Genomic DNA, 13,122 nt, shown 5'->3' with positions numbered 1-13,122 from the left:
TTCACCAATATAATAGTCAATCAAACATAAGAGAAATTTAGTGTAGGTATGTCGTTTTATGCCAGAACGCCTTTCCTTTAAGAAGGCGAGATTGGGCGTTTGTCGATTATTCACGAGTCACTGTCACGTGGTAAACATTCTCCCAGTCTATTGGTTCAAGGCACGTGTCCAGGATAACCGCTGCAACGTCACTTGGGGGCTCGTATTGAAAATAAGAACAAAACTCCAGTGAGTGTATTTCAGGATCAGAAGCCTCTTTATTTACCCTTAGTTTAGTAATTGAAGCACTTGTATTGGATAGGCTGAAAACGGATAGTACCAAATTGGATGGGCAAATGACAAATGGTGTCTATCCAGTGCAACAATATAGGATAGCCAAGTTTGGGAATATATGACCAAAACTATGTTTTTGTCTGTGGGCACTATCGCAAAGGGTTGCATGGTGTCCAGCACACTCAACAAGATTTGACTTTCTTTTTTCTTTTTTAAAACCTTTATTCAAACATTTGAAAAGCTCCGCCTCCCACAGTAGTGGATTGCGCTCATTTCGGTGCGGGAGAGCAATAAAGGGGTTAAGGAAAGAAAACTGGAAAGTGTATCAGTATGGAAGAAAATGATCATAGCAACAGAGATGCGGTGCGCCAAGGGTCGGCGGATGAGTCAAACAGAGTGATACTCCCTCTATTACAAGCGCCGGGCAACCTGCAGCAGATCCCGCATCGAGTCACCAATTTCTTCATCGATAATATCTTACGGCCGGACTTTGGGCGGAAAAAAGAAGATAACATAAATCATGAAGAAAATAGTCACGCTACCAGAGAGAACCATAGCCCGGCTGTTCCAAGAGCGGAGCAAGTGGGGAGTACTGTGCCAACGGAGGGAACATCCACTCCTCATCCAGGCGGCGTGGCCAAGAAGGCTGAAATAGCCACAGAAGAGCCCCTGAAACCCCGCGGGGAGAATGGAGATCAGTGCCTAAGCTCGGACTCGGATAGTTCTCAAACCAGCTCAATTACACCATCCAAACCGCCTATGCTCTGGCCAGCTTGGGTGTACTGCACCAGATACTCGGACAGGCCCTCATCAGGTAGGCTAGGATTATTTCCCCTCGTCTTTGTAACCTGAAATACACCGGCCCGTTGTAACACTGACCTCAAACGCCTTGACCGAGTTCTTCCAGGAAAGGAGGGCAAATAGTGTTCGCCTGTTTTAAGATCAGAAAAATGGAAAATAGAAGATTCTAATCTTGCAAAATCTTCAAAGTGTATCGGTGGAAACATAAGACTCATAATAAAAGCATAAGAGCCGATAGCCTATCAATATTATAGAACGCTAAAGAATTGCCACGAGTTTGAATAATGGCATAATTTCACGACAAAACAAGCAGCTCAAAATAGCATCGTGCATTGCTTTAAAACTGAAATGTGCAAACGCAGGGGTATTGGAACTCTACACATTAATGTTAAAAGCCGGGATAAATAGTAATTTTTGGAATTTTGGAATAGCCTCATACAATTTTGTATTTTTTAATGAGTATTTCAATTATAACCCCATAATACGAATATGATACCGTCATTGCGATGGCTATTGCTTTGGGCTAGCTAGATCATAGCCAATGTAATACTAGGTTAGCCTACTACTATAGGTTACTATAAACATCGGCGCACACATCACCAAAACAATAAGTCTTTCAAAGAATTATGAAATAAAATACAATAGGTTAAAGGACTTTATAGGGTATTTTTCCTCGACAATTCTGTCGTGCAAATCCACTCTTTTTGTTTATGCATGAGATTTCACAACGGAGTTGCCTGGGTCTCTAAATATTTAGCATATTTGGCACATAAAACATGAACGTTTCCATCATTATTCTATATTCTACTTGTGTAAAAACTCAAATATTCGAATGCATTTTCGTTAATTTCTAAAAATCGTATTGTACACAATGTTCTCATGCATTATGTAACGTTGATCGCATGAACTAGACTACTATTCGATGGTATCCCCATGGGCTGCATATCTTAAAACGTTGTACGTTGGTTTATCATCTCCAGCGAGCTCCAAATGTATTGAATAATCTCTTTGATAGTCATCCAGGCCTACTTGCCCAAACAGACGTCACCAGTTCTTTTTTTTTTATCAAATAGTTTGGCCTGACGATTTTTTACTACTCAATTACAACCCATCATGTTTACCCACCAAAGGGCAAACTTGGAAAAGTAATTAACAACAGCCAAAGACCGAATTCAGCAACCTATAGACTACGATATAAGCCAATGTATTCCACTAGACATCGTCAAGCCTAGACTATTAGCCTAACTCTATATAAAATGAAGAGTTTAATATAAACAATTATTTACGAAAAATATATATTTGATATTATTCAGTAAGTTGCAGTTGAGATGGGAGGTCCAGTTGTGTTGATATATTTCAGGCCTACTCAGCATATCCTCCAATGACCATAACAAACTACGGAACCGACATGCCCCATCGGTATAGGCCTACCTACCATCTACATATCTTCCAATGCATTGTTCTACGTAAAGAAGTGCGGAACTACGGTTACATTATCAATATTAATCTTTATTCCTCACTATTTTGACAACTCTTGTGTGATATGGAATGGTATGCATTGAAACGAACACTCAAATTCTGATTTTTTTGCATGAGCAAAACACTCTTAGAAAAAAAGGGGCTATCTAGAACTTAAAAGGGTTCTTCGGCTGTCCCCATAGGAAAACCCTTTGAAGAACCCTTTTTGGTTCCAGGTATAACCCACTTTGGTTCCAGGTAGAACCTGGAAAAGGGTTGAAAGGGTTGTACCTGGAACCAAAAAGGGTTCTCCTAAGGGGACAGCCGAAGAACCCTTTTGGAACCCTTTTTTTCTACGATTGCACGACACTTGGCATACAGTGTAATAATAAATAAATAAGTAGGGCCTAAATTCATTAATTCATGTATGTATTACTACACAGTTGTAGTAACTGGGACACGTATATCCTATAGGCTACACCAAGCCTTCACATTTCATATTTTGATTGGTTTTGGCTAATAATAATATTTTTTCTAAAACACAGGACCGAGATCTCGAAAACCAAAGAAGAAAACCACCGCCAGCAAAGAGGACAAGCGACCAAGGACGGCCTTTACAGCTGAACAGCTACAAAGACTAAAAACCGAGTTTCAAACGAACCGGTATCTGACCGAACAAAGGCGACAGTCCCTGGCGCAAGAACTCGGCCTTAACGAATCTCAAATCAAAATCTGGTTCCAGAACAAAAGGGCAAAAATCAAGAAGGCCACCGGCGCAAAAAACACCCTAGCCTTGCACCTGATGGCACAGGGACTGTACAATCATGCTACGACGTCAAAAGATGACAAATCAGACAGCGATTGATTTCGAGAGAGATACAGATCAGTATATTTACAATGCAATAATTTCATCGAATAAAGGGCCAGTGTATAGAATATACCAGCATAAATTGATAAATATATAGATATTTCTGCAATATCATGTCTATAAAAAATATGTTGTAAAAAGGTACGTTTTCAATCTCCTGTAACGTGTGTCGTTTTTCTTCCAGGAAAAGTATACATGCTTGTTATACACTTCATTTTATATTGCTATTCATTGTAATTTTTTTTTACATTATAGCGCTTTTATCTGGCACTTGACGTTGAGATCTGTCAGTGATGTGAAAAACAACCTGCTTAAGTCCAAAGAATATTTTCTGCTGCATCCAGGCAACTGTGAATCTTAATACATTTGCTGACAAGATATTTTATTCCCATGGTTATTATGGTTTTATTGAGGTTTAGTGTAAAAAGGACATAGCAAGGATTTTGAGTGTCAGTGATGTGCAGACTTAATTGAAAAGTAGATCGATTTTAATACTATTTTTGGAAAATTCATATAACCACAGAAGTGATTGGGTAGCAATGTTTTGGTTAGCAAACATAATACACACATTGCTAATACGTAGGATACAAATGTAGTTTTGTCTCATAACTACATCGAAGCCAAGTTCATTTCCATGAAACATGTGCGTGTTCTGTGTTATATCAATGTACCAAGGCCTCTATAAATCGTTTTTGAAGACCAATATAAATCATCTCTTGTAGCAAATTGCTTTGAATGATTACAATGCTGCCTATAACGTGGGAGACAACTCTGTAGCATAGTGACAATGATGACAAAACGTTTAACACACTCTTGGCTGAAAGTATTATAGGCCTACTTGATCAAAAAGTAGACACAAGGTATCTGATGTAGGCTGTCAACTATACGTCCCATGGAGTTATTTCTCTATATACATTTTTATTTAATATACATATATATCATTCAAAAAACAGACAAAACCATTAGTGACTGTATAACAATTGTTGAAAATCTCTTTTATTGTTGTTGAAAGGATTTCATAGGTGTATTTATATATATTATATTGAAGGGGAAGAAAATCTATCCAATGAACGGTGTTGCTTTAGAGTAGGTTTCTGAGGTTTTTACACTGCTTGTTTATCCTGCAATAACTTCTCTTTGAAAATGGTTTATGGGGCCTTTGCATGAAAGCTGCAATTTGTTGTACTTGGGCAAATAACTGTGTTTATAAACTTCTGTCTTTGTCGACAAGAGTATGATCAAGCTAACTTTTAGACTATCCATACCAAATTGTGGACTTTTGCCTTTTGAATTGTTTTGTTGTGTATCTGCAAAAAGTGTGTGTGAATTACAATCCACCAAACTGAACACACTTTGCCTTAAAGTTCAAGCGAGAACTTTTTTATGAGACAGAACTGTGCCGAATCAGAGAACCAGTATTACTTCAAAATGCATACTATTTGATTCAAGATTATTGCCTTCATGAAAACTGCTGGTGTGACATATTGAATTTCCTCATCAGCGAATATCTATCTATAGATGAATATGTTTAAATGAAATTACAACACGGAGTTGTATTATTATACAATGCTATTTTTATTTTATGTTCAACATATTCTTTGGTATAATGTACATAATTATCATGTATGTATTAATTGTGTAATTAACTGCCTCATGAAAAACTGGAAAAGAAGAGTCAATAAACCTCGAAGATACACTTAAAAACGTATCTAGCATCATCCTTTTTCTATAATCCACAGTCAAGGATAATTGAACGTCTATGAGACATGGGCATTTCTATGTAAACACAGAAAGATCGGAAAGAAAACGTGATCCTCCATTGCCAAAATAGGAGTGGATCCCTGTGGATGATGTCACTGGTTTGGCAACACCGCTGACCAAAGAGTAATTTGTAGTAACCTTTCGACCAAAAAGGTCAATGACAAAATGCCCCAAAAAATCTAAAATCGAGTATATTTACATGATTTGAATGTGTCCACCATGTGTTGGTACTATTACTACCCCTGAGTGTTTAGGTCGTGCCCTATTACTTGGTGTAACACCCAAGATGACACTCCCTTCTGAAGACCATTGCCGTTACAGTTACCTTACCAATAAGACTACTACATAAATACAAATAAATAATGACAAAAATATTGGTTTCATGTGACACAAGGCCTACAATAAAATAGAAATATCACCACAAAGCTGAATGCGTAAACGTCAACCTTTGCTGGTTCAAAAACATTAGGAATACCTGCCCCTTCCATGATATAGACTGACCAGGTGAATCCAGGTGAAAGCTATGATCCCTTATTGGCCACCTGTTAAATCCACTTCAAATCAGTGTAGATGAAGGGGAGGAGATAGGTTAAAGAAGGATTTTTAAGCCTTGACACAATTGAGACATGGATTGTGTAGGTGTGCCATTCAGAGGGTGAATGGCCATGACAAACGATTCAAGCGCTTTTGAACAGGGTATGATATAGGTGCCAGGTGCACCGGTTTAGTGTGTCAAGAACTGCAACGCTGCTGGGTTTTATACACTCAACAGATTGTCGTGTGTATCAAGATTAGTCCACTACCCAAAGGTCATCCAGCCAACTTGACACAACTGTGGAAAGCATTGGAGTCAACATGGGCCAGCATCCCTGTGGAATGCTTTCGACACCTTGTAGAGTCCATGCCCCGACGAATTGAGGCCGTTCTGAGGGCAAAAAGGGGGTGCAACTCAATATTAGGAAGGTGTTTGTAATGTTTTGTACACGCAGTGTAAGTTCCAAGTAGGTCTTATGTTTTCTCATGAAAAATTGTGAAAAAAGTGAATTTCATCCAATATCTTTACGTTCCCAGAGGTTTGTGTCGTCATCACATAGGTTCGTCAATACAGGTGACACAAACATACTAATTTAAAACACATCACATTTGAGTACTTCTTCACTTTTATTGTGATTAGAATAATCACACCATTAACCATAAATAGAACAAAATAAAGACGCATCAAATGTATTGGATATCTTTTCTCAAGGTCTAAGACAAACTGAGACAAATCTTGCCAAATTTCCATATGAACCCATACACTACTCAGATGGGCCTTAAATCACACGGATTTGTAATGAAAATGAGCTAGCCTATGACTTAATTCAATCAAATCGTCAGAATATAACCAAAACAGCTAGTGGACTATTCCTCCATTTGGACTGTTGGGGGATAATTTTTTTTCATGTCATCCTTGACCCAAAAATATTGATTTTGATAAAATATAAAAAACTTTTTAAATATATATATATTTTTTTACATACTTCCAGATCTTCTATGAATTACCCAAAAGGCATATAGCTTGCAAAACAAATAGAGAAATTCTAACCCACTGGGCACAGATGTCAATTCAACGTCTATTCCACGTTGGTTCAACATAATTTCATTGAAAGTATGAGGAAACAACGTTGATTCAACCAGTGTGTGCCCAGTGGGAAAGATTCCTTTGTACTTTTTGGATTGTTTTCTTGTAAACATTTTATGGCAGTTGTATAATTCCATATCTTACAAACTGTGTAGAGAATGTTTATCTGAAAGAGAACATTCAGCAAACTGTGACAAGTCACTGTAAATAAAAACAAAATTTGTTATTCAAATCGCGGGCCAACATAATCTGAGTCTGTGGATGGATACCTTCGCTCTACTGATCTGTACACAACCGAAAAAAGTTAGCAAAAGTTTCAAAACAAAAGAACATGCAGCAGGCATGGATGGTGACCATTTCCAGGCATTTCACTTTTTTTCCCTCTTAAATTTTTTTTTACAGCGCTTTCTCTGTATTTCCATACTTGTGCCGCTAGTCTTTGAACACAACGCCTATAACAGTCATTGACTGGCATGATGGGAGAAAGGCCAGTGTCTCACTCGCACACGGTCAGTCCTTACTGCTTCTGAAAGGAGTCTGTGGTTCTGTGACCAGGCGGGAAAGGGAAGAAGAAAGAATAAAAGACAGAGAGAGAGATGGAGAGAGAGAGCGAGAGCGAGAAACCAATGAAGGTCAAAGCCTCCTGTCATGGCTGCAGGTGGCTAATTCCCCCCAGCCCACAGTAACCCATTCTCAACACACAGTACTTTCTCACTCAAACTCACTCCCCCATCTTTCTTCCTCTCTCTGTTCTCCTCCCCTCTCTCTCACACACACACACTCTCTCCTGCACCTTTTTATGCAACATTTCGATGGGAACCTCCCATAAAAATTTCCCAAGTTTCAAACCCAACATCAAAACCCCATCACTCTTCAAAGAAATAACAAACTGCTATGCCTTAAAACCGTTGCTTGTTGTATAAAGTTTCAAGGAAACCATCAAAGATGGTTTAGAAACCATAGTGGTTTTACTTGAGAACTGTACCAGAGTTATAATGCATGATACAATACATTGAGGTTTCGTAGGTAACATTTTAAGAGCTAGCTATCCAAAGAAAACATTATTGGTTACCATTGCGATGAATGGTTAGTTAACTGAAAGAGTGAGCAACTTCTGTACGAACATACACATGGGCCTTAAAATGCTTTCTTTAAAAAATCTATTTTTTAAAGGAGAATAGAAGTCATCGCTTTGAAAGTTCACAGGACTTTTCAAAAGTTCACTGCCAACGGGCAGTTAGGTGGCAGAGAGAGATAGAGAAAGAGAGCGAGAATAAGAAAAAAGAACAGAAAAGCATTAATGCCCCTTGTCTACCTCTTCTACAAAGGAACCCATCCTGCTATGCCCTCCCCCTCCCCTACTGTGACATTTAACCATAGTTTCTAAATGCTTCCTATAGCCCGAGTGGAATCTGCTCCGAGGTGCCCGGGCTTTGTGGCGGAAACATAATTAAAACTGGTGAAAGATGTAAAAGGTGGAGAACGGGGATGACATCAGGCCAATTTCACACTAGGCACTCGAATGGCCAGGCCCAAGCCAGGACCCTTGCCATGCAACGCAGATCAAAGCCCACTGTCACCGCACCACTGCAAAAAGAAGGCAAAAGGGCACCTAACTGTGCTAATCCCCAGGACAAATATATTTTAATCTTGTTAGAATACAAGTTAATGCCAGAGCTCAGTGACTGGACTTTGTGGAGAGAACCCGAGTGGACAGATGAACCTCTTATCTTTCTAAATGAGCTACTTCTGTCTGGCACTGCTTGACCATAGTCAGGTCCAACTTGGATAACCACCACAATGCATTATCAAGCTACACACGCGCGCGCGCACACACACACACACACACAGAGCTGGGTCCGTTTTCATTAAGAACAATGATGAGACAAACAGCAACTCCAGCAGTTGTGTCAGTGACCCTGTCTGAATCCCCACCAGGGCACCTAACATGCAAAGGAAATGAGTATTTTGTGGTGCAGTCTGTTCCCTCTGGTATTGAGCCCTTCTCTCTCTCAATAGCACCTTGGTAACCCTTGATCTCTCATGTATGAGACTCAGGGCACTGGGGCCTGCAGAAGTTGACTGGGCAGACAATGAGAAGCGGATGCATTCTAAGAAGACACACAGAAGACAACTCTCATTTCACACACTGCGTTTGAGTGACCCCTTGAAAAAAGAGGCACGGGATCATTTTCATCGTAATGCTAGACATTTTTAGGGACTTTCCCACTTCCATTAGGCTGTTATAATCATGTAGGATATACAATGTGTAGGTCACCCTACCCATTCTCTCACCTAGGAGGCATATTTTCTTAAAAAAAAAAGATATCTCATGAATTTTAAGAATCTACAAACTTGTTGAAAACACTTCCTGGACTAACTAACCAATTGAATAACGTTGCTGATTGATTGATGCATACCAAATATAATTAATATCAATTTATGGATGATTTGATTCGCTTACAAAACGCCCTAAAGAAACACCATGCTACGATATTGTTGGCGATTAATAAAAAAAGTAGGGATCAGAAAAAATGGTCTCAAATTATCTATGCAGATTTTTATTCTAAAACTGAATTCCCTGAACTGACAAGAACTGAAGTGACATTGACTTAAGCTCTGGCAAAAGTCCATACGATAATGTGAAAGTGAAAAAGACCATTCATAACATGAATTCATGGTAGAGCATCACTTTAGCGGATTTTGCGAATTTGAAGTTTTGACGGTGTACCATTGCATGAAAATAATCAATCATCAAGTAGTTCTGATGGTTACGTTTTCAAACTGACAGGGTTGTGGTATATTGCAGTAACTCAACTTCATGAAATATGACTTATATTCAGATTCACTCAAATTCCAACTCGATCAACTCTAAGGCATAACGTCAATAAAGCATTAGCTCCAATTCCCCTCAATTCCTTCTTTTTCATGCACAAAGACTTTTCTTAAAATGCCGAAAGTGAATTCTAAGTCCACATATGACATAACGGCCCACATCAAAACTTTCTGTTAAATGTTTATAAAGGCTACAGTGAAATACAACAACAGTGTAGGGGATTTCTTTTAAAATTTCATGTCAAGGTTTCTAGAATAGAATATAGCATATTCACATTTCACTTACATTACAGATTAGGAACTGAAGAGTATGAAAGGATGTTCTGTAAGATTTTTCATTACACCTCAGACATGTCTAAACCTAATAGTCTATCATTTGGAGTTGACCAATAAACCTCAATTGTGATTAGTACAGACTGACTGGGTCATGGTGCAGTTTTCAACACAGTGGAAATCTAAACGTTGAACTCGGCAACACTACAACAGTTCCCAAACTTTTTTTGCTGTGAATTCCAGACATTCAATATTTTTTTCAGGACCCCACAAGCAACATTCCCTAGTAAGAATTGGCCGCGGCACGTGAGTGGTTCTGACCCACCATTTTGGGAACACTGACTGAAACATCATGCAAATCATAAACCTTGGAAATGGAGTCAGCACATGATTTTTCTTCTATACTGTGCTGTCATGAGCAGTCTCTAATATGGCCAAGCCGTGGAATAAACAACGAGAGAGGTTTAGGATTCTCATAGTCCATACCATATTAACATCCTTCATTTTAACCCTGACCGTTGTCATTTTTCTTATTTTTCTATACCCCCAAAACAGAATTCGTCTAACATTTTGGCTGGATGCAGACATCCACATCCATAATATCTGTCCTTTGTAATATGTATCCGTGTTGCTGGGAGAAACAAAGGCAGCCAGACAGGCAGGGCCAAGGGCACATCCTACTCACCTCAGGCCCCCTTTGCTGTGTAGGGACCACGCTGTCAATCACTCTCTATGGTTACGCATCATGGGCAACAGAGACACAGTGAGAGAGCCGCCGCTACATCACACCAAAAACATCAGTGCAGAAACCCATCCTCAGCATGACATCTTCTTCGTGGTGCACACCACAGCCATCCTCCTCTCACACTGAACAAAAAAAAGACACAAATATACATTGTGAACCAATGAGATTACCTTATTTACCAGGGGTGCCTAATTTGACCACTGTTTTGTATGATCCAATCCATTTTTTTCTTATGTATTGTGTGTAGATAGGATGGCAAAGCGTTGTGTACTGCATCACAACGATTCATTTATCAGGAAAAGTACAAAATTGGGGTTCATCAACAGATTGTAAAGAATGATCTCTGAATTAGGCTACATTCAAAGTTGCTGGGGCAGAAGCAAACAGATAAGAGTACTGCAAATGGGGTTTGTTATCGTATTCTGTAAAACAACATTCGGCATCAATGGCATATAATCACCACAATAAACCAAAATTCTAATATATTCACCCATTTGACCCAAATGTAAGGGTTACCATGTTTCAGACCCCTCAATGCCCTTCCTATGCCACAAAAACAGATTCTACTTCTGAGTAAAGTACAATTCTGGAAGAACAAATGACGCAGTGTTCTATGGTAACGCGAAGCATCATTGTAGACATGATACTGCAGAAAAACAGCGCAGCCGTGTTACGCAAGAGGTATGATTATGTAACTAAATCCCTGTTTGCCCTTTTACTGTGTACATTGACTGGTAGATGGAGCATAGATCACCATAAATACTTCTCTGTGCTCAGTAGAGCTGGTGAAACTGGGTATTAGAACTTGGCTCCATCTCTCATTTGATAACTGCTGATTACAAAAACATATCAATGCACAAAGATAAGCCTCACTGCCTGATGTACCATTTACTGTATCCCAGTGAGCAAAACTAGTTTTAAATACCTAATTTCAACCAGTTTTGCCCACTGTTCCTAGTTACTTACTTACTTGCTAGACAAATGCAAAAACTGCCACTGTAAAGACCTACTCGCCAATCCAGATCCTTATACTTCTAGTGTCTGGTGTGCCACACATTACCATGGTCGAATCGACATCAATTCTATCATTGTCAGTCTCTGAACAGCTTGCACTGTCAACCATTCCTGTGGCTACAGTCACAGAGAAAATGATGTTAGGCTAGGCTACCCATCGTCTGTATTAGTAGCACCTTCTACCTGTGCTGTCCTATGCAATAATTATTTCCCTAAGCACACACTCATATAATAACTCGCCCTCATACATCACCGTGTTTGAACAGTTTAATAAAACCACCTAAAGACGTATAGAGAGCCCCTAAGCTCGGTGTGGTGAACGGAAAGGGTTATGGTTCAGTGGAGTGTACCACAGCACCCACATAGGAGTGGTGAGCGCATCACTCTCTTGTCTCACCCACTGCATGCTGCCATTTTACTGCCGAGTGGCAGACGTGAGGGCAGGGTGGCAGCGGCGGCCATGATGGAAGAATCACTACACCCAGTGGTCCACAGGAACAACAACCCCCGTTTCCTGCAGCTGGAAGTGTGCTAGTGAATAGGCACTGGTCATCACAAACTCCCAAAAAATAACGGTACAATGTGTGTCCCGTGTGATTCGGTTGGTAGAACATGGCGCTTGCAACGCCAGGGTTTTGGGTTCGATTCCCACGGGGAACCAGTACTGTAATTCACTCTGGATAAGAGAGTATATGAAATTACAAAAATGTTAACGTTAATGTACTAACGATACAATGAGTTTTCCTTCTTGGATATTGGGAAAAAATGTGAATAGTAGGCCTAAATACGCAAGTGCCGCAGATTTGTTTATTTTTATCAAGGAACAACAGAAGTAGACAAACTACGTAGACACGTTTTATTGACCATTTATTAACAGTTCTATTATACATTGAATCAATAAATATATTGTAATAACTTAATTATTTGACAAGATTTGATCAATTCTGTTGTCATATATTCGAGTGGGTGGCTGAACTGTTAGAACTGTCAACAAACCAAATGGATATCTCTTGACATGATACAGCAATTTATGTCCCTCAATATAAGAATAGAAGTGGCCTTGCAATATTCCATACAAGCTATAGTTACACTGCTTTTCAGAGTCAATTTGCACAAAAACAATGCAATGCCTTTGAGTCTATTAAGAAGCTATGTTCAAACTATTTTTTTTTTTTTTTTTTTTTACATTATATTACCCTGTATTACTTAGTACATACAATTATTGAAAAACTTCACAAATTACTCAAATACTAGAATAAAAGTATGTTGGGTTATTTTACAAATAACCAAAAGAATGCATTTATCTCAAAAATATTTCAAAGATTACTTACTGAAAACTTTACGAAATTTGATGTCCCAACTGTAAAATACTGAAAATCCAGAAGAAATGCTCCCATGTAGATAATCTGCAATGCTGGATTCCCGTACCACATAAAGTCAATCATGCTTCCACAAACATCCCCAAGTGAGCAG

The 13,122-nt window shown here is 39.0% G+C and overlaps 1 protein-coding gene and 1 long non-coding RNA gene across 3 annotated transcripts in view; one reads left to right on the top strand and one right to left on the bottom strand.

Annotated features, from left to right (window-relative positions):
* Positions 1-13,122, bottom strand: part of LOC139583537 (uncharacterized) — a 45,434-nt gene that overhangs the window by 15,745 nt on the left and 16,567 nt on the right. For both annotated transcript variants that reach the window (XR_011676569.1, XR_011676568.1), the window contains exon 4: positions 10,576-10,757. This is a non-coding gene — a long non-coding RNA (uncharacterized lncRNA). The remainder of the gene's footprint in view (positions 1-10,575; positions 10,758-13,122) is intronic.
* On the top strand, positions 210-5,108 carry LOC139583536 (homeobox protein engrailed-2a-like). The gene is made up of 2 exons (XM_071414718.1): positions 210-1,087; positions 3,078-5,108. Exons 1-2 carry the CDS (start codon positions 604-606, stop codon positions 3,395-3,397), a joined length of 804 nt encoding a protein of 267 aa, XP_071270819.1. The 5' UTR covers positions 210-603; the 3' UTR covers positions 3,398-5,108.

This window comes from Salvelinus alpinus, chromosome 8, assembly GCF_045679555.1.
Source record: "Salvelinus alpinus chromosome 8, SLU_Salpinus.1, whole genome shotgun sequence".
In the NCBI taxonomy this organism is placed as follows: Eukaryota; Metazoa; Chordata; class Actinopteri; order Salmoniformes; family Salmonidae; genus Salvelinus; species Salvelinus alpinus.
The sequence above is the reverse complement of the archived record's forward strand: the minus strand, read 5'-3'. Positions and strand labels throughout refer to the sequence as shown.